Genomic DNA, 22877 nt, shown 5'->3' with positions numbered 1-22877 from the left:
CCGAAAGCAGAGTCGATTGTACGATTCCGACTATATCACGAACATGTGTTTATGAATCACTATTAAATAGTGATAATACCAGGTGTTCGCGAAATGGTGAGCGTATTCTGCCCCATCGGTGTCACCCATCACAAACACATGCAAAGGCAAGTCAATTGTTCATCTTAAAAAAAACGGGAAGATATGGTAAAGTCAAAATAGGGAAATGCTTTGATCCAATCATGGTGTATAAAGATACTTAAAAAATGACCGATAGAGGATCAGTAAGAGATAGATTAATTCTCCGCGTTAGGAGAGTAATAAGGGGCCGATCATGTAATATGCTGCGAGGAATAACATTTTAGAACAAATTATTTTTCGCAGCAATTTCGGAATTTTGTTATACTCCCCACCATGCACGCGCGCACGTGCACACACCAGAATTCAAAATGGTCGGTCCAAAACAATTGCACATATGTTTTCCCAGCATGAAACAAATAATTCGCAGTGGGCTATCTAACATGACAAACTCTAATGAGATGGAAGACACATTGCAACGAAGCTTGCTGCCTTTATCAAAATCACTGATATCTTTCAAATAAAGGCAAACATTTTTAGCCACGCCCTTGCGACCTATAACAGAATTAATGTAAGCTCTATAACAATACTAATAAGAATCTTGGGTACAATGTGTGAAATCCATTTCTGATGGCCCCCGCTGTGATATTGCTGGAAAATTGCTAAAAGAGGCGTAAAACCATCCCCACTCACTCACTCATACATTTTAACAGCTCCGGTCTACATTCAATCGGTATCGTAGTTATAATTCTGCTGTAATCGGTATTATTTTTATACTTTGTAAAAAAATCTGTTGAGATACCTAAACCTAAGTGCAATCCCTGTCCTATAATGTTTAGGCGTTTAGGGTCTAAATATGTTTAGTATTGTGTTAAACACCTAAACATGTTTATGGTCTAGGGTCTAAATGTAGGAAAGACCCGTCTTGTACTATTAAGTATCTACATTACGTATGTCCTATAATAAGGACGAACTTAGCCACATCTTATGATTGCATTTGAATACTATAATTTTAATGACTCGTCACCATTCGTAGAACATCAGCGTGTCTTCTTACAGGTCTTTGTCCCATCGCTTATTGGAAATAATAGAACCAGTATTGCCCAAACGTGAGGCGGTTCCCAACAATGGTTCATAAATAATCGGTTAAGAATTTGAACCGTTGTTTCTCAGACCATGTCCTCCAAGACGTATGAGCTTCCATTCAGAATGTCAGACATACGGTCAGCGCTGAAGAGAAACTCCCCTCCCTCCCGACACGCCCGCTCAACCAACTCCGCGTCCTGGCACAGCCACGAGAAGAAAGGCCGGAGATTGTGCCTGACACTAGTAGGGTCTCCAGTGTCAGGTTCACGAAGATTAAACGTGTGACGGACTAGGATGTACTTCTGTACACTCTCAACGTATTCTGTCCAGTACCCGAACGTCACGACACACACCTTCGGCCCCGACTCAATGGGGCACTGCTTCAAACAGTCAACAGCAGCTTGGTTGATTCTTTGGACGTTGTTCATATGCACGCCCCCCTTGTTGGAAGACAGAGGGTCGCTGGAAGGGACAACAATGATTAGATTACTAACTGCGACCTTTCCTCGGACCCAGTTGTTGGGCCCAGAACCCCTCTGTTCGTCTCTGTGCGTGGAGTCTTGTGGATCCACTACATCCATGTTAAGCTGATCCCTCATCAGTCTGATGAGCTCCTTCGTGGCCTTACGATGTGGAGAGTCGTCTTCGCCTTGATACCAGGACAGCAACAGCGCTCTGACATGAGATGGTCCTTTAAGAAAAAGACGAATGTTATTTCAGAAACCCATTTAATATTCAGGGATGTGCGCTGGATTTATCTTAGAGACAAGTTATTCACTGCTTGAAAGACGAACAATAATTATTTTTTTATCATTATTATTATTTTTGGGGTGGGTGGGTGTTAAAACATGGGGTCGAATTAATTTTGTTCAATCTTAAAATTATTTTCTTCCCAGGTTTCACACTCTTCAGTTTCTTGGTCGAACTTTAATGATGCCAAATACTTATCTAAAGGTTGGAATCGAACCCGGGGCGTCGGCGTGACGAGCGAACGCTTCAACCACCAGGCTACCACACCGCCCCCATACGGACACAAAGATAAATACAAAATACATCCATTATAGCCCATGCAAGTCTATTATTGTGAGAAAGTCAGTACTGGTGCTGCGTGAGAAGGCGGCTACAAGTGGTGCATTTGTGATCATTCCCTTTGTCTTTTTGGACAATAAAATGTTTAAAACACAAATATTACTGCACAGAGCCTTTGGGTTACTTTTTACCATATTATATTTGATAATTTAATGCCAGTTCAATTAATGCTGTGTTTATTTGAAACAAACTACTGGTGCTTCTTTATAAGTGTTTTAAGGGACCGACTATTTAATATGCTGGCGGTGGGTTTGGGATGTTATCGAAAAATATTGTCCTCGTATTCATGAAATCAAAGAATTCTGCTTTAGGCTGTTGCGAAAAGAAATCCTGCCTTAAACACACACACACACGTGCATGCAAGTCGCTATGTAAGTGTAATAATCTTTAACGCGACGTTCAATCCTATTTGACCTCACCTCAACTCACCTCACCACACTGATGCGTCAAATCTAAAAGCATCCTTCATATATCCACCACACTGCTTAGCATTTGCTAATTCCTGGAATTGTGTAATCCTGGTCAAAATACTTATGACTCTTTGAAATCTTTGTAGAAAGAGCATGCTTGATTGTACATGAAAAGTTGAAGTCCGCCTTCATGTCATACTACGAAAGCCCATTAGGACCATATTGGTAAAAGTCGTAATTACGACCTTTCAAAACCCTTAATTACGAGAATAAAGTCGTAATTACGAGAAACAAAGTCGTAATTACGACTTTTACAATGATGATGAAAATCACCGTGATATAATGACCAAGCTATAAATATAATCTTATTATAAACTATATTTTCTCGTTATTACGAGTTTTGAAAAGTCGTAAATACGACTTTATTCTCGTAATTACGAATCTTGAAAAGTCGTAATTACGACTATTTTCTCGTAATTACTACTTTATTCTGGTTATTACGAGTTTTGGAAAGTCGTAATTACGACTTTATTCTCGTAATTACGAGTTTTGAAAAGTCGTACTTACGACTTTTAAAAGAGAAAAAACCCAAAATACCAATATGGTCCTAATGGGCTTTCGTCTCATACCATGTTATGGATGTTTTTGTCAATCTCTATGAAAAGAGAGGTTCATACTTACCAACATCTAGGTGATCTGGCGCCACCTGGTTCAGAAAGTCTTCAAGGTGAAGGTGACGCCCTAGCGCCATCTGGTTATTAAGAAAGTCACCGAACTGGAAGTCGCGTGGCACCACGACATCAGGATTCCTGTTTCCTTGAAGGAGAACAGTTACTGTTTTGGATGTCAGCTGCTTTAGACATGGCGGGTCATTCCGATCTGTCCGATCTGTCACATAGAAGATGAGGTCACACGCTGACAACGACACCTCCGTCGCATCAGATTCCAGCGAAGACACCGTTGTCTTTCCGCGTTGTTCCAGTTGAAGGACCAAATTCTCGGCTCCTCTAGCAACGTCATCTCCGATCGACCTCACCACTGACACTCGTGCGACGGTTTCGAGGGATACAGAAGTTTCGGATGCAGGGAGCGGGCCATACCCTTTTCCATCTTAATAAAACACAAAACAAAAGTACAATAATTGCAATAGGTTAATCGAAGATTAGTCTTGTGGACCCTTTGAGCCAATTAGAACGAGGTGAAAACTATCTTACGTTAGCTCCGGATATAATATTGTATGTCATTGAGAGAGTTATCTGCTGTATTGAGAGAATAAGAGTTCGATAATTTCGCTGATATGATTACACTAAGGGAGAATTTCCCAATTTAAACAATGGTTATGTATACTGTTTTATTGCTAATGTGGTATTAACTCAAGCATTAGGAGCCTTGGTAACTTGTAACTGAGAAATTTGGATCTTTCATAAAATATCCGTTCGATGCCCACACAAAAATCTTTGAAATTAAACTACATTGTACTTGAACAAATTTGTTTATTTGGCCGATTACAAACAAATGGTTTTTGAAGACCAAAAGCGGAAAAATATATTTTTGAACTTAAGTTATTCAGGTTCCGCAATGACTACTTATTTGTTTGTTTGTTTGTTCTTTAACGCCGCACTCAGCAATGTTCCAGCTATATGACGGCGGTCATGGATCTTCGCAATTGGGAATACAATGTCATGCATCAACCAAGTCAGAGAGCCTGACCACCCGATCCCGTTAGTCGCCTCTTACGACAAGCATAGTCGCCTTTTACAGCAAGCATGGGTTGCTGAAGACCTATTCTACCCCGGATCTTTACAGGTTCAATGCTTACTTCTATAAGAGCGGATATGTAGACTAAACATACGAGAAATATAAAATGGTCACGCCAGAGAAAAAACAGTCTCGATTATCCACTGAATCAGATTCCATTATTAAATATGAATTACCCTAGATGTCTATAAGTGCAGATATTCTGCTGCTTATAATTAGAGACAAAAAGATAGGAAATATGTTCGTTTTGTAACATAACCGTTACAAGTGAACATTAAGGGACAAAGGAAAAAAAAGAATATTTTAAAGTTATTAAATGACCAAATATATATCTACTAACATCGCAGTTTCAGCAAAAACACTCCCAAAGCAAGGACTCCGATGAAGGCGAAGGCACCAACTCCAATAACAGCTTTGACTATGATGGGAGGGCTAGGGATAGTTGAAACCGGCACATCTATGGTAGGCGCAGGTTCAGGCGATGCTGGAGCGAACATAAAACACAATACACATATCCGTTAGGGGCGACTGATCATTGGACTATTGATGCACGGAATTTGTACATGCGTTGGTGGCAATATCTCTATGCAAATTATAACGTTACCGCCTTCCTCACCTGAACAACTTCCTAACGGTCTGCTGATTATGTTACATGATATTTAGTCATGTAAATCTTCACTGTAATAAGGTGATGGAACTCATCTTACTGTCCAAGAGCGCATATTTTGCGCTTGGGTGGTAGTTCAGGGTGGACGACGGGTGAGGTTTAAGAAGACAGCAGCCATTTATAGATAGCGTTGAGGATTAAGAATTTTTAAATAAAAGTATTGAAACGTTTTCCACTACAACAATACGATCGCAATATTCCTTGTGATATATGTGTACACTTGTGTGTCAGACCATCGGGACTGGAATTGACACCTGTGCGCCAGACCGTCACAGTTAGAACTAACCTCTGTGCGCCAGTGAGTGAGTGAGTATGGTTTTACGCCGCTTTTTTAGCAATATTCCAGCAATATCACGGCGGGGGACACCAGAAATGAGCTTCACACATTGTACCCATGTCGGGAATCGAACCCGGGTCTTCGGCGTGACGAGCAAACGCTTTAACCACTAGGCTACCCGACCGCCCCTCTGTGCGCCAGACTCTTTAGACAAAAAGTGACACCCCGTATACCAACCTATCTGGATTAGAACTAATACAAATGCAGCTAGTTCGTCTAGCTAACTATCTTAAGCCATTATTACAAAATTGTAAACAACGTCTTACCCCCGGTTGAACACTGCACATGTAAGACTTCACTCTCCTTGTAGCGCATACATGAGTCACAGCCTAGAGAACCCACCTGCAATACAAGCACAAGCTGACAGGCTGGGACACCATCCACCCACATAACAGCTGGAGGCTAGGAACTGAATAGTTGAGGATTTCATTACTTGGCCACGTGACCCGTGAAGATCCGGGGTAGAATAGGTCTTTAGCAACCCATGCTTGCCGTAAAAAGGCGACTATGCTTGTCGTAATAGGCCACTAACGGGATCGGGTGGTCAGGCTCGCTGACTTGGTTAATGCATGTCATTGTATATCAATTGCGTTGATCGATGCTCATGTTGTCTGGATTGTCTGGTCCAGGCTCGATTACTTACAGACCGCCGTCATATAGCTGGAATATTGCTGAGTGCGGTGTTAAACAACAAAACAAACAAATAAAAACACTTGGCCACGTATTTGCCATTGTTATTTATTGAAGTTCGATGGCAAATATGTTTGATATTCATTAACTATCCTGTTTTGAACAGCAAATGAATCTTACCAATCCAATATAGTTTGATCCAGAATCCAGTTTCAGATTCGTGAATGTGACTTTCTGAAGATGTTGCAATTCCAGCTGGAACAGATATTTCGAAAGCTGTATTGACACATAAGTCAATAAGGTATAAACAATGACATAATGCCCGCATCGTGCACTCTGGAGAAATATCAGTGTAGCATTACACCAACTACTAATACACTTAACACCGCAATGACCGTGATAGTATATACATAACATCACAATGACTGTGATAGTATATGCATAACATCACAATGACTGTGACAGTATTTACATAACATCACTATGACTGTGATAGCATATACATAACATCACAATGACTCTGATTGCATATACATAACATCCCAATGACTGTGATAGTATATACATAACATCACAATGACTGTGATAGTATTTACATAACACCATAATGACTGTGATAGTATACACATAACACCACAATGACTGTGATAGTGTATACATAACATCCCAATGTCTGTGATAATATATACATAACACCACAGTGTCTGTGATAGTGTATACATAACATCACAATGACTGTGATTGTATATACATAACATCCTAATGACTGTGATAGTATATACATAACCCCACAATGACTGTGATAGTATTTACATAACATCACAATGACTTTGATAGTATATACATAACATCACAATGACTATGATAGTATATATACATAACACCACAGTGACTGTGATAGTATATATACATAACACCACAATGACTGTGATAGTGTATACATAGCACCACAGTGACTATGATAGTACATACAAAACACCACAATGACTGTGATAGTATATATACATAACACCACAATGACTGTGATAGTGTATACATAACACCACAGTGACTATGATAGTACATACAAAACACCACAGTGACTGTGATAGTATATATACATAACACCACAATGACTGTGATAGTGTATACATAGCACCACAGTGACTATGATAGTACATACAAAACACCACAATGACTGTGATAGTATATATACATAACACCACAATGACTGTGATAGTGTATACATAACACCAAAATGGACTGAGATAGTATATACATAAACACCACAGTGTCTGTGATAGTGTATACATAACATCACAATGACTGTGATAGTATATACATAAAACACCACGACGACTGACATACCAGTGACCTTAACTGCATCATATCACTACAGTAAATCCACGTTTGAATGAAATTTAAAAAACAACAACTCTCACCTTCCAAATCGGGAGCTTTTGAAAACCATCGTCTACGAACTCATCGCTGTTGCCTTCGTGTACGATGCCTACCCGCAGGTCACTGCTCTTGTGGAGAGGCTCCCAGCTGACAGTCACGCTGTAGTTCCCTTCTGAGACACACACTGGCTTCAGGTACACAAACTTGGGAATGTCACAGAAGCAGGTGGTGCGGGCGTGACGTGATTCACCTTCAAAGTAGAGACATTGATATAGGGCAAGAAGTGTAACCAGTATTTATGAACACTCTGAACACCCTGGTTGGACTCCCCATACAGTGACAGTGTGTTAAGCTCATTCCCCTTCCGATATTGCTTGAATATTGCTAAATTCGGTGTAAACACTCGCTCACTCAATCGAATTCTATTTGCTGGTTCGTGGATTTCCTATATGATAGTCCTCGCCACGAGAAATATGGGGTAGAAAAGGTCTTCAGCAACCCATGCTTACCGTAAAAGGCCACTAACGGCATCGATCAATTGCGTGGATCGATGCTCCTGATGTCAAGCAGTGGATTGTCTGGTCCAGACTCGATTATTTACAGACCGCCGTCATATAGCTGGAATATTGCTGAGTATGGCGTTAAACAACAAACAAACTCTTGAAATAGAATCTCGCGATGATCCATTAACGAAGTTAGCGTCATGTGTGCGAATACTTTTAAGGTGAAAACAAGACATTCTGCCGATAAGGAATTCTAGTGAACTTACTGTAATGACAAAAATTGCTAGGTGCGCATTTCAAGAAATATCCATTTTGCTAGCGATAAACATTATCAGTGTGTTTTGATCGCGTGAGCCCATCCGGCATCCTCCCATTAGTTACACGTTCCATTTGTCATATACCTTAAAATAACATAGGTCAAGGCTGAAGGCATTGACCGGTCTACCCTATGTTACCTTAGTATTAGAATGGACTGATCCAAGAATGGTATCCTCCCATTAGTTACGCGTCCCATATGTCACACACCTTAAAACAACATAGGTCATTGCTGAAAGCACTGACTGGTCTACCCTATATCCCCTTAGTATTAGAATGGACTCATCCAAGAAAAGTAGAAAGGTAATCCTGTGCTTTATGTACTATATATGTACTCTTAAAAAAGAAACGCTTTACGGATATTTTTGGCCATTAAAGCAAACAAAGCGGGCCAAGAGGTGCAAAATGAAGACCTTTAATGTGTTATAGTGTGGAGAGATGTTTGATTCAGCGACGAATCAAGATTTCTCCTCCGTCGAGACGATGGAAGAGCACGGGTCTACAAACGTCGGGGAGAAGGTTACGCCGGAAACTGCCTACAGAAAGTGGACAGGTTTGGTGGGGGTAGCGTTATGATGTGGGCGGATATCTCTCATCATGGCAGGACAGGTTTGGTCCATATCCAGGGCAATCTTACGGCTCAACGATACATCAACGAAATTACACGTCCTTGGATTTGAACCCGATAGAGCACCTGTGGGATGAATTGGATAGACGGCTACCCCGACGTCAACCACAACCCCAGACGTTGCAGCAGCTGGCTTTTGCGTTGCAGGCCGTGTGGGCTACCATTCCACAGGATGTGATTCGCATACTCGTCTCTTCCATGGGCAGGAGATGTCAGGCCGCTATTGATTCCAACGGGGGACATACGCGTTATTGATGGTAGCTAACCTTCACCTTGGACTTTTCCTGTGTACCGATTACGGAGATGACTACAATCACCAAGTGTTTGGCTCAATACCTTGTACGGTTCCTCGTATAAATGTATTTCCTACCTCACACAAATCTGGCTTTGCGTTTCTATTTTCGAAGAGTATAATATGTGATGCAAAGCTAAAGTCGCACATGTGTTTTTCTTTGACGAAACTAGCATGTTCTGGTGTCGACAGACCAAGGGTGATAATCGGAACAAAACTGGGATTCGAACCCACGATATCAAATTAATAAATAGAGAATATGATGAAATACCGCTTTGCTTGTATATGTATATATAACATACCATAGAAAAGTAAACTTGTACTGTATTTATGTGAAGTAAATGCACACAAAGACAGGGTAAATACAAGAGGATAGTTGACAGTTCCACGTCTAGCATGCAGGATATAGACTTTATCCCTGAGTGCAGGACAGGAAGTGTTCGTTTGTTTGTTTGTTTGTTTGTTTGTTTGTTTGTTTGTGAATGTTACTTCAATGTATATGCTCTCTGCTGACTAAAGTGCCTCCAGTTGAAGTTAGGACCCACCTTGCCTCCTCCTCCTGTGTAACAACTGGGAATATGGAGGCCTGTGACAAATGGGACGTGTAACTAATGGGAGATAACCTACCATCCGGGTAAGTTTGGGCAGCCAGGTGACTATATTTAGGCTATATTTAGCAGCATGTGCGGGTTTCGTACATTACAAGCACGAACTGAAAAACGAGCAGATGTAGTATTTAAAGCGCTACTGACCAAGTTCACTGCTACATAGAAGCGCTTGCAGTCAGTCACCTGACCAAGGTTGTAACCCACCCCGTGATGAAAACTCAGAGGTAAGTTCATCGCAATCAAAATGAATACTAGTATTTCTTGAAAAACGCCCTAAGCACTTTTTGTCATTACTGGGGGGCTGTGGTCCAATGATTCCAACCCAGGCCCCTTAGGGCTAAAATGCTTGCAGATATTAATTATACCTTCGAGACTTTCACTCAAGGATTAAAAAGGTGGCTATACACTCTCAGACACACATGCTCATGCCGTCTCGCGTAAAAGCTGCACTTACCCTCTGCCAACTTAACGGGGGGTACTTCTGTTACTTTCTTTTTCAACTTCTTCCGCCTCTTTTCTAACCGATGTGAATCGAGTCTCCTGCGATTTGTGAGATCATAAAGTTTGATCTTGAGTCCTTTCTTCAGGGTTCGAACACCCCGACACTTTAGCCTCGTCTTCGCCCAGCCGTCGGCGATAGCGTATGTCTGCACAAACACAAGACCAAGTATAATATCTATATCATTATAAGATAACTTTGATCCAGAGCATCAAGAAATTGTGTAGCATACCTACCTATTGATGCAAATATCTATGCTGTCATAAATCACATGTGTAACCCAGAAGGTAAAAGAAATTGTAATATAAAAGACCAAAAGTGCTAATATCTCGCAAAAGTGCTAATATCTCGCTTCACGGAAACTGGATCAACGTTTCCTGCTTAGACACACAGTCCAAAAGACCCCAAAACACCCCATTTCGTGTTGTTCATACTATCAACCAGTGGCTTTTCAGATTCGCATTTGATTGCGGGATTAGACAACATTCACTCACTATTCCGAAAATCCTGTCCTCTATTCATATAACCCTTCGGATGGCAACGGCTCTGTGAAGAGCACTGTTGATGTATCTGTGTTGCGGTATTTGACACATTATAAGAGAGTTATTCGGTATCGAAGGTTTACCTGACCAGGACTCGATTAGCCAAAGGCTGCCACAATATAGCTGGAATAAAACTGACTGCAAAATAATACAACGATTTTGACAAAAACACAACAACAGTGAAGCTGTACCTGGTTTCCTGGAGTTGTGATGTTGAGGCACTGTCGGCCTCCTTGTCCATGGAACGTCAGCAGCAGCGTAGAACCTGCAAGATTATATTTAAAAATATTCATTAATAAACATAAATAAGCGGGAAAACATATATTCATTAATAGGTTGGTTTAGCAGGCGGGTATGACTCGAAACACTTCGTAAGTTAGGTTTAAGGTCGCCTTGGACACTATTAGTTATATGATGGCATCTCCAAGGAGTTAAGTCGAACGTAATATTTAGCCCCTTATATTAACCCGCTAGCAAGGTTACACAGCCTTCAGACCAAGGATTGGTATCGGTCAGCGGAACCTTGCAAGGCTAAGGGACGCAACTCAGCGAGATGTAAGGGTCCGGTTCTGAATTGTTCGTTCGTATATATGTAGATACTTAAAGCCGTCATAGTAAAAGAACACAACAGCTAACAATTACAGTGAAGCATGAATAATCAACGTCGTACAAAAAAGGGGTAGGGGGGAGGGCACGGGTGGCCCAGGCGCCGTGATTCGTTGTGTAGAGTTGCGTCCCTTGGGCACGCCAGAAACCTATGATTGTGGGTTCGACTCCCGGTTCGTCACGATTATGTTTCAAGGTTTGACAGCACCATACCCGTGCTCGTGGGTTTCACCGAAGTGCTAACCGTCTGAGACCTGCATTACTTCGGGCTTTCCCCCCACATTAAGCTGACACGCCGTGTTATAACTGGAATAATGTTAAAAGCGGCGTTTAACCCAAATCACTCCCTCACTCGTACAAAAAGCCTTCTAATTTCCATATCTTTGATGTGATAATGAAAATGAGAACTGAGTAAAAACGAAAGCTGCATATTCATCTGAGGAAACGGTTCATAGTACCAGGCCACCTGATGATGAAGTAAGGTGGAGATCATATATTTAACACCGGTGGGGTTATATCATCCACAATGCCGAGAGTGTTGAAAATGAGAACTGGGTAAAAACGAAACATTCACAGATACCTGGCTCCCTGTCACGTGTTACGATGATCTCCACGGAGCTCTTATTCTGGTGAACTTTGAGATATTTTTTGGAGGCAAGGTTTGACGGCCATCTCGGCGGCTTGGCTAAGTGATGACACGCTGGAAAACAAATAACATCAGGTACAGTGGACCCCTCGTAAGCCGGTACCCTCTACACTGAAATCTCCCGGGTTGCCAAATTTCGAGATAAACGGAGCATGTACGAAGCATGTGCTCTTGTATGCTTATAACATTAATCGCGTTTCGGACTATGGGGGTTTAACTTTATACACTGTCGGTTTTTTACACCTGACTATTTCGGTGTTCCGTTAATGTCCTTCAAAGCCTAGCGACCCGGGAGGTTTGCAGATAGGAATATAGGCCCATAGGCCCAGGCAGCCCATTCGTACTGTAAGAGGCGACAAATGGATAAGATTTTCAGGCTCGCTGACTTTGTTAAAGCATGTCATCGTATCACAATGGCGTGGATCGATGCACATGATGTCACTCGCAAGTTTGTCTGGACCAAACTTTATAGTTGCCGGCATATATCTGGAATATTGCTGAGTGTGGCGTTAAACGACAAATAAACAAACAACAGAGCAAGCAAACATGAGCATGTGTAGTGGTTTGTCTACCGCACAACCCCATGCTTGTATTGCCGTGGAGGAATGGTTGAGCTGGATCGAAGGGTTTGACATCCTGCCTTCAGGGGAAATATATACCATCTTTTAACATATTTTGGTATGATGCGGCGGGGGATCGAACACCCGACCTTCCCATATCCGGGCAGACGCTCTACCATTAGACCACGGAGGCGGACAAATGAATATAAGAAAGAGTTGTACTTGTTTGTGAATTCGCTTTGCAATTATGTTAGTCTGTAATTTGGAGGAACGGGGTCCCAGTCGTATAATTCACCGCAATTCGCTGTGCAGAGTAGCGTCCCTTAGGCATGCCAGGAACCTGTGAACCTATGATCCTAGATTCGCCCTGATTATGTTTCGAGGTTTATCAGCACCATGCCCGTGATAAACGTCTATTGCCTGCATCACTTTGCCTGTTTTCCGACCACTCAAGCTGACACACTGTGATATATCTGAAACCTAGAAACATAATCGGGGCGAACCGGGATTCAAACCCACAATCATAGGTTTCTGGCGTGCCCAAGGGACGCAACTCTGCACAGCGAATTGCGGTGAATTATACGACTGGGCCCCCGTTCCTCCAAATTACAGACTAACATAAATGCAAAGCGAATTCACAAACAAGTACAACTCTTTCTTATATTCATTTGTCCGCCTCCGTGGTCTAATGGTAGAGCGTCTGCCCGGAGATGGGAAGGTCGGGGGTTCAAGATGGTACTTGTTGTTACCCTGGCACTCGGCATTACAGGGCTAAAAGAGGGAATGGTCGGCTCGGAGTCTGTATAGTGTGTCCGGGTATGCTGTGAGTGGGGTATTCATGTTAAACTGGAGCACGGTATCTCAGTGGGCTAGCACTATAAAAGCGGCATTAGTCCGGACAAGTTCAAGACACAGGCACATACTCACACAGACACATACAGACACGTGCATGCTCGTCGTTATATAGGTAAATAATCGCGACGTAAAACCCCATTTCGCCTCATCTCACCATATCTTCATTCTCAAATATCAAACAGAAATAAGTATTCACCAACTATATACAATAACACACATCCGAGTAACATAAATAATAGTTAATGAGGCGACTAACCGGTATCAGGTGGTCAGGTACGCTGACTTGGTTGATACATGTCATTAATCCCAAATGCGTGGATCGATGCTCATGATGTCACTGGATTGTCTGGTACAGATTATTTACAGACCCCGTCATATAGCTGGAATATTGCTGAGTGCGGCGTTAAACAATAAACTGTTTTCTATGATGCACAAGTGTATATAACTGTGCTTAAATATGTTGTGAGCTTAAACATCGTCATTCATTTTCTAAAGTACGTGAGTATGGTTTTAAACAGCTTTTGGCAACATTTGGCGTCACACATTGCACCCTATACAGCTGGAATGGAACCCATGTCTTCATCGTGGCGGCCGAACGCGTTAACTACTTGGCTACCCAACAGACCTTGATTTTCTTAAACTTTAATGAGTGAGTGAGAGGGTATGGTTTTACGCCGTTTTTAGCAATATTCCAGCAATATCACGGCGGGGGACACCAGAAATGGGCTTCACACATTGTACCCATGTCGGGAATCGAACCCGGGTCTTCGGCGTGACGAGCGAACGATTTAACCACTAGGCTACCCGACCGCCCCTTCTTAAACTTTAAACTACTGCTGATACAAACTAGGAAGGTTTTATGACTTTGGTGGATGGCTATTGGCAGCGAAAAGTTACATTTTCAATAGATATGTAACCATGAAGGCCAATAAGAAATCGGTTTGATAAGCATCAAACTTGCCAGTCATGAGGAAAATACTGGTACTATCTAAATAAACTCTTTGACCCGAACTCCGTTGTCTGTGTTCTTGAGTGTGTGGTAAACATATTGACCTATCTTCTATCAGGTCACTTTTCATATATCATTTTTGCAAGGAAGTAATATTGAAACAACAGCCATGGAACATATTTTCCTGGATGTGAAACTTTCCTTATCTTGTTCGTCCAATCAAATGATAGATGACACCCAAAAATGCCTAATATGGAAATTGGGTATGGGTATAATTCAGATAAACGGTAAACATGATATATTAGATAACAAGAGGTCAACTACTGACTTGTCAACATAGCGGTTATATTTTCTCGCAGTTATTGTTTTTGTATGGTATCAATTTGATTGTATGTAAATCTCGCCTTTATACAATGTCCCGTGTTTTGTGTAAACACAAAATACCAATAATCTTAGACATCGTAATAAGGATACTGAATGTACGGCGTAATAGACAGACAGGCAGACATACATTGTATTTATATCTAGCCTCACATATCTGTATGTAATAGACAGACAGGCAGACAGATATTGTATTTATATCTAGCCTCACATATCTGTATGTAATAGAAAGACAGGCAGACATATATTGTATTTATATATATATATATATACATATTATCAAATTCAAATCGTCAACGACCGAGAAAAATCAGTCTGGATTATCTGCCGAAAGAATTCTATTGGACGTAAAAGCTTGCGAGCTAAAGCGAGTGATTAGTTCTGGTATATGACCAACTAAAGCGAGTGGATAATTCTGGTATATGACGAGCTAAAGCGAGTGAATAGTTCTGGTATCTGACCAGCTAGAGCGAGTGAATAGTTCTGGTATCTGAAAAGCTATAGCGAGTGAATAGTTCTGGTATCTGACCAGCTAGAGCGAGTAATTAGTTCTGGTATCTGACCAGCTAAAGCGAGTGAATAGTACTGGTATCTAACGATCTAAAGCGAGTGAATAGTTCTGGTATCTGACCAGATAAAGCGAGTGAATAGTTCTGGTATCTAACGACCTAAAGCAAGTGAATAGTTCTGGTATCTGACCAGCTAAAGCGAGTGAATAGTTCTGGTATCTGACCAGCTAGAGCGAGTGAATAATTCTGGTATCTGACCAGCTAAACCGAGTGAACAGTTCTGGTATCTGAAGAGCTAAAGCGAGTGAATAGTTCTGGTATCTGACCAGCTAGAGCGAGTAAATAGTTGTGATATCTGACAAGCTATAGCGAGTGAATAGTTCTGGTATCTGACCAGCTAGAGCGAGTGAATAGTTCTGGTATCTGACCAGATAAAGCGAGTGAATAGTTCTGGTATCTGAAGAGCTAAAGCGAGTGAATAGTTCTGGTATCTAACCAGCTAAAGCGAGTGAATAGTTGTGATATCTGACAAGCTATAGCGAGTGAATAGTTCTGGTATCTGACCAGCTAAAGCGAGTGAATAGTTCTGGTATCTGACGAGCTAAAGCGAGTGAATAGTTCAGGTATCTAACGATCTAAAGCGAGTGTATAGTTCTGGTATCTGACCAGCTAAAGCGAGTGAATAGTTCTGGTATCTAACGATCTAAAGCGAGTGAATAGTTCTGGTATCTGACCAGATAAAGCGAGTGAATAGTTCTGGTATCTAACGATCTAAAGCGAGTGAATAGTTCTGGTATCTGACCAGCTAAAGCGAGTGAATAGTTCTGGTATCTAACGATCTAAAGCGAGTGAATAGTTCTGGTATCTGACCAGATAAAGTGAGTGAATAGTTCTGGTATGTGACCAGATAAAGCGAGTGAATAGTTCTGGTATCTGAAGAGCTAAACCGAGTGAATAGTTCTGGTATCTGACCAGCTAAAGCGAGTGAATAGTTCTGGTATCTAACGACCTAAAGCGAGTGAATAATTCTGATATCTAACGATCTAAAGCGAGTGAATAGTTCTGGTATCTGAAGAGCTAAACCGAGTGAACAGTTCTGGTATCTGACCAGCTAAAGCGAGTGAACAGTTCTGGTATCTGACCAGCTAGAGCAAGTGAATAGTTCTGGTATCTGACCAGCTAAAGCGAGTGAATAGTTCTGGTATCTGACCAGCTAAAGCAAGTGAATAGTTCTGGTATCTGACCAGCTAGAGCAAGTGAATAGTTCTGGTATCTGACCAGCTAAAGCGAGTGAATAGTTCTGGTATCTGAAGAGCTAAAGCGAGTGTATAGTTCTGGTATCTGACGAGCTAAAGCGAGTGAATAGTTCTGGTATCTAACGATCTAAAGCGAGTGAATAGTCCTTGTATCTGACGAGCTAAAGCGAGTGAATAGTTCTGGTATCTGACCAGCTAAAGCGAGTGAATAGTTCTGGTATCTGACCAGCTAAAGCGAGTGAATAGTTCTGGTATCTAACAGATACAGGACTATTCACGATGACCCATTCACCAATTCACGAGTGTATGTGAGCTTGCATGAGTGTGCGTGTGTACATATGTATGTGTTTGTGCGCGCGTGCGTGCGTGCGTGCGTGCGTGCGTGCGTGCGTGCGTGCGTGGGTGCGTGCGTACGTACGTACGTGTGTGTGTGTGTGTGTGGAAGGGGCGGGGAGGTTCAGGTCTTTTTACCCCATTAACCGGAACCGTTAATTTCCAACACATACCCATGCTCAGAATCATGCTCAGATACATGCGCGTTAGTAGATGGGTAATTACTGTCACTCCCTAGATATATACGTGCTAGTGTAAGCGTGACTATAGTTATGACCATGAGTACATTTGGGTTCTTTCCTCTGTGTAAAGTAGGTCACGGACACAGTCATATTTACTACTGTTGGAAAAAACTTTGATCGATATCTACTTTCCCATTTTTTGTATGTAAAGTCTTATTTAACTCCAAACTAAAGCCATTGCTTGATGTCTACTTAATACTCACTATCACGACCTTTCACCTCACCTGTATTAATAACGCCAGTATGCATTCCCCATCTACAGGTGTATGTGTTTGTGTGAGAGATGTATCTGCGTGTGAGGCGTTTCTTTGCTTGTGAGTAGGTATGTGTGAGGTGTATCTATGAGTGTGAGAGTAGGTATGTGAGACTATGTACGTATGTAAATAAGTGTTTGTGTATTCATGTACGAGAATAAGAAGTATAGCGAGATTATTACAGCTTTAAATGTAGTAATGTAAATATATTTATCTCTGGTAGTGATGTGATGATGAGTTAATGGAAGAGTAAATATTGGACACGTATGTTCTCGTGGAAGGTTGTTTTAACGGCTATTTGGAATTGAATGAAACCATGAAACCAGGGGTGTCCCCTGTCGTGCTTTTGCTGGAATATCACTGAAAGCAATATTAATCAAACCATCTCGTTCATCCTGTTACGACACGAGTTGGGACGAGCATGGAATGTATCCATCTTCCCGAGGCAAGGGACTTGACTGACTTTAAAAGTCCAGTTTCCACCCTTGCCGAACTAGGCTGGTATTATGGAGTTACATATAGGCTGGACTAACGAGTGCATAGTCCAATCAAAATCGACCAACGAAATCGAAATCCGGTTCGTAAACATGTCGATTTTAGGTCGATTGCAGGATTTGCAAAACATGTGCACCGCCAACTCGTTAACAGCAGATATATTCCAAATCTTTTCATGTTTTTAATCAAGGTGCTCACGTGATTTGATGCACTTTGCGATGTAAGACCCGTTTTATCACGATATAGACCTTGATTATCGATCAGATCGTCTTGACTGGGCGCCGCCATTTTGTTAGAAGCAAATGCAAGTGATACGAGAGGTGGAATCTGATTGGTCTATAGGAGATCATAGAAGGGACATAACTCATAATAGCAACTGATGGCGCTACGCTAGAGCCGGGGAATTCCAGCCTAGTTCGGCAAGGGTGGAAACTGGACTCTTAGAGTCAGTTAACTCCCTTGCCTCGGGAAGATGGCATTCCCTCGATAACAAAGTAACATTAGACTGGAAACAGCCCTACCTTTCTTGGGCACCCTTGTAATGGTCTCCACGCAACCGGCATCCTGTAACCAAGAAGGGAAGTTCCGTATTGTCAGTACCACAGTTTAAAAATGAAAGTGGGTAAAAGAAAAGTATTGAGTGAGTGAGTGAGTTAGTGCTGTAACGCTGCTATGAAAATTCTGTTATAATAAGTGATGCAAGGCTAAAGTCGCACATGTGCTTTTCTTTGACGAAACTAGCATGTTCTGGTGTCGACAGACCAAGGATGATAATCGGAACAAATCTGGGATTCGAACCCACGATTTCAAATTAATATAATAATAATATAATAGAGAATATGAAATACCGCCTATGTGTGTCGTTCTATATGGTCTAGACTTCATTATGTACCTGCCGTCGTGATAGACCTGATATAGTCCTGCCTGCGGCTTAAAAAAAATTCAATCACTCACTCACCTGTGATTGAGTGAGTTAAAATTTAACGACGCATCGGCATTTTTTCAGCCGCATAGCGACTACTTCTCTGTAAAAACACAGTATTGTGATACAGTTTCACTTCAGTAATAATGAACAATAGAACTGAATGCTTGATTTTCGTTTGACAAGTTGTCTTTGTAACCAAAATTACGGAACAAGAATATTGTCTAATAACCACGAGTGTTCTCCACCTCCAACGTCAGGCCCCAGCAATCAGGTGATCGCAAAGAGTGATTACACCACAACCACGTGATCACAAAGGGTGATTACAACACATGTTACAGGGCCCATTTCTGGGTCATGTGTTGAAAACATTATAATTTTTTTGTTTAAACATATTAACATGATGTTTAAGGTACATGGCTTTTTCTTTCGGTTTTACAAATTTCGGACATGGTTGAGTTAATCGAACTCGTGTTCTTCAGTCAGGTGGACTATTTCTTTTATAATTCAAGCATTAGTTATGTAACAAAAAGCCCCCTGTGAAAATAATATCATCTGTTGCTTAGTAAAATGGTCCCGTCTATTCTTTAGTTTATTTATTTTGAGTCCCATCAGCACAAGGAGCCGGGCAGTGTGGGAAACGTCAGCTGTCCAAAGTAACGACATCTGACATACAAGGGCCATTCGTGCCTGACAGTGTCTATTTTATTTTTGAATTTCAGTATTCTGACACAAAACAGTTGTAGCAAATCAATTATTTTCATATTTTCATCTTTCAGCCACAAAAACATAGGTTCAATGTCGCTTTTAGCACTATTCCAGCTATATTCCAGGGGCATCAGGAATGGGCATCACACATTGTAGCCATGTGGGGAATCAAACTTGAGCATAATCATAAGACAAGGTAAACTACGAGTCAAATGTACAGTTCCGACAATGTGTCCATGAAACACTATCCTATAGTGATAATACCAGATTATCGCGCAAAATGGCTCTCTGGTGTCCCACGTGATATTTCCGGAGTATTGCTTAAAGCGGCGTAAAACATGTATTTACTCACTCACAGACTCAAAACAACAGTGGTAGACGGGAGAGTTATTGAGATATCGAGCTTTCCAACGCGGCTTTGAACAGTACTTCTATATATCACTGTGTCGGCTTGAAGTGGGAGGAGTGAGTGAGTGAGTGAGTTGGGTTAAACGCGGCTTTGAACAGTACTTCTATATATCACTGTGTCGGCTTGAAGTGGGAGGAGTGAGTGAGTGAGTGAGTTGGGTTAAACGCGGCTTTGAACAGTACTTCTATATATCACTGTGTCGGCTTGAAGTGGGAGGAGTGAGTGAGTGAGTGAGTTGGGTTAAACGCGGCTTTGAACAGTACTTCTACCGTATTTTCTTGAGTATAGTGAGCACCCATGTATAATGCGCACCCCCCTCTAGCGGGTTCAATATTTTGGAAAAAAAAGAAATTTGAATATTATGCGCAGAAAATTTTTTACACCGTACCCTTTCAGCGAAGTCCGGCAAACGAACGGGTGCTGAGAAACTTCCGTCAGTACAAATTCGAAATTTGGGATAAAAAATCACCAGACATGTTTATTTACCGTTTAAATAGTATTGTTCTGCTAGGCATTGTTTTATATCTAGGGATTAAGATTACCTTGTGTATTTTCTCGTAAACTAAGCCGGAAACAGCAATCAGCTGTACACACGTTTTCTTGGAATCGACCGGTGATTCGGTCAAGACACACCCAATGATATAACTTTACAGGATTTTTAATGCAAGGATCGGCAACAATTGTATCTGAAACTATTTTATTTATCAGGAATAATATATTCCATTATTTTCTTAATTAAATGCAGCCTTTACTAAACATATTTAAAATAATAATAACCCTAAGCGAAGCAGCTGATCGCTATTCCCGGCTATTATTTTTTACATGGAACATGTCTGACCAGTCACCGTCAAGGCTCACGCGCACGGGATCACGTGAGCGCGAGAATTTCATGTTGACATAGAATCGTCAAACAAAAACAAATATGACTTTTAACGAGTCAAAGTATGTCATTTATGATATATGTATCCATTCTCTGTCAACTAAAGTTCGTTTCAAGGCGTCAATAGCGGTATTCTGACCGTGGTTGCTGTTAATAACGGTGAGTTGTGCGATCTTCCGATCGCTTCACACACGATTTCGCCGAAATTAATAAAAACAATATTATAAGGAATTTTGAATAAAATTAATAAAGTAAGTTACAAACATAAATGCAGAAATACAAAGAACACTTTTTATAGACAGACAGTGTAATTACATAATTATTTTGCGTACTTCAGTATGGATTTGTTGACATGGTATTTCCGGTGTTTCGTGCTCACGGTAATGTCTTTCCATGGGGGAAAAAAACATCCCAACTCATAATTCGTGTATAATGCGCACCCCCTTCTACACAGCTGTGTTTTTTGGAAAAAAAGTGCGCACTATACTCAAGAAAATACGGTATATATCACTGTGTCGGCTTGAAGTGGGAGGAGTGAGTGAGTGAGTGAGTTGGGTTAAACGCGGCTTTGAACAGTATTTCAGTGTGTCATCTTGATGTGGGAGGAAAACCCGAATTGAAGTGATGGAAGCGTGAAAAGAACACGGTACATCATGATGCATTAAGGGCCCGTGTGCTTTTTGACAACGACCAATATAGTTTTAATATATTTTGGCTCTATCTAAAATTTAGAAATTTGATTCAATTAATCAGTTATTATCAATCTCATCAAAATCAGATTTCCTTTCCAGATACGATACCGCGTTACGTGAAAATAGGAGGACGCTGCCATAGAAGGTTGCGTCAGGTTCGTGTGTTCTTGAGCCAATAAGATAACATTTTTTACTACCTCGAATCGGAAATTTAGATCTTACCAAAACAAAACCGCAACAGGACACAAACATAACCTCGACGGTAGGTAGATAGATAGAATGGCGCTCAGAAACGACAGGATATGTAACATATGACACACAAATCAGATATGACTGTCTGAATGCTTAACTCATTTCGAGATTTTAGAAGCTGATCAGAAAGTTCACCTGACACGACCTCCTATGGAGGTGACCTCAGACCTAGCTTCACAAGGAGGGGTATCGATTGTAACGATATTGGCTTTGTATGGACCCAATATGGCAAGGAGTATTTATGCTTAAGTTAACACACAGGTCCACAATGGGTCATGCAATACGCTTACTGGGATTCTTTCGCCCATGGTCTCTACAAAGTATGTAAAACATATTGTTATGATGTAAATGATCCCGATAAGAATTGCATTCTTTACAGACTGTTCCAAGGCTTTTCATGATCGCCGTAGTATGCTTGACGAGGTACGCGACACGGGGAATTGGCCGTCCTAGCAAGTTTAAATGATTTAATGCAAACCTACTTCGTTTGTCTACAAACTGACTCTTTGTGAAGTGTAAAGTTGATCATGATTTCCCCAGTACACAGACACAGTGTCTTAGTAACATACAACCGCCTCCGTGGTCTCATGGTAGAGCGTCCGCCCGGAGAGAGGAAGGTCCGGGCTTCGATTCACGGCCGCGTCATACCAAAAGACGTTAAAAGATGGTACTTGTTGTTACCCTGTCTGGCGCTTAGCATTTAGGGGCTAAAACAAACACTGGTCAACTCGGAGTCAGTATACTGTGTCTGAGTAGGGTATTCATGTTAAACTGCGGCATGGTATCTCAGTGAGCTAGCACTATAAATCGGCACTAGTACAAGCAACGACACAAACACACACACGTACATGCACGTCGATATATAAGTACAATAATCTTGGACGCGACGTTAAACCCCATTTCACCTCACCTCACCTTAGTTACATACAGGACACGACGTCTTGTCTTAGCCATTTCTGGTGTCCCCCGCCGTGATATTGCTGGAATATTGCTAAAAGCGGCGTTAAACCATACTCACTCACTCACTCACTTGTCAAAAGTAGCACCTAGACCACTTATACATAGAACAAGCCTACCTTCTTCAGCCAACATACAGCGGTCAAAAACGTCGTGCAAATCTGTACCAT

At 41.4% G+C, this 22877-nt stretch overlaps 1 protein-coding gene across 1 annotated transcript in view; it reads right to left on the bottom strand.

Annotated features, from left to right (window-relative positions):
- LOC139446369 (uncharacterized) overlaps nt 1-22877 on the bottom strand; it is a 23856-nt gene extending 979 nt beyond the window's left edge. The window contains exons 1-11 of the mRNA XM_071227704.1: nt 22827-22877; nt 18409-18451; nt 11988-12107; nt 10993-11066; nt 10215-10407; nt 7456-7664; nt 6215-6289; nt 5671-5746; nt 4741-4884; nt 3324-3752; nt 1-1834 (exon numbers count right to left, since the gene is read on the bottom strand). The exon at nt 1-1834 is cut by the window's left edge and continues 979 nt beyond it. Of these exons, the coding sequence (XP_071083805.1) occupies nt 1227-1834; nt 3324-3752; nt 4741-4884; nt 5671-5746; nt 6215-6289; nt 7456-7664; nt 10215-10407; nt 10993-11066; nt 11988-12107; nt 18409-18451; nt 22827-22877 (2022 nt within the window). The 3' untranslated portion in view covers nt 1-1226. The remainder of the gene's footprint in view (nt 1835-3323; nt 3753-4740; nt 4885-5670; nt 5747-6214; nt 6290-7455; nt 7665-10214; nt 10408-10992; nt 11067-11987; nt 12108-18408; nt 18452-22826) is intronic.

Source organism: Haliotis cracherodii, unplaced genomic scaffold, assembly GCF_022045235.1.
Source record: "Haliotis cracherodii isolate W230 unplaced genomic scaffold, xgHalCrac1.p SCAF_6, whole genome shotgun sequence".
NCBI classification, from domain to species: domain Eukaryota; kingdom Metazoa; phylum Mollusca; class Gastropoda; order Lepetellida; family Haliotidae; genus Haliotis; species Haliotis cracherodii.
Note: the sequence above shows the minus strand (reverse complement) of the source record. Positions and strands in the feature narration are given on the sequence as shown.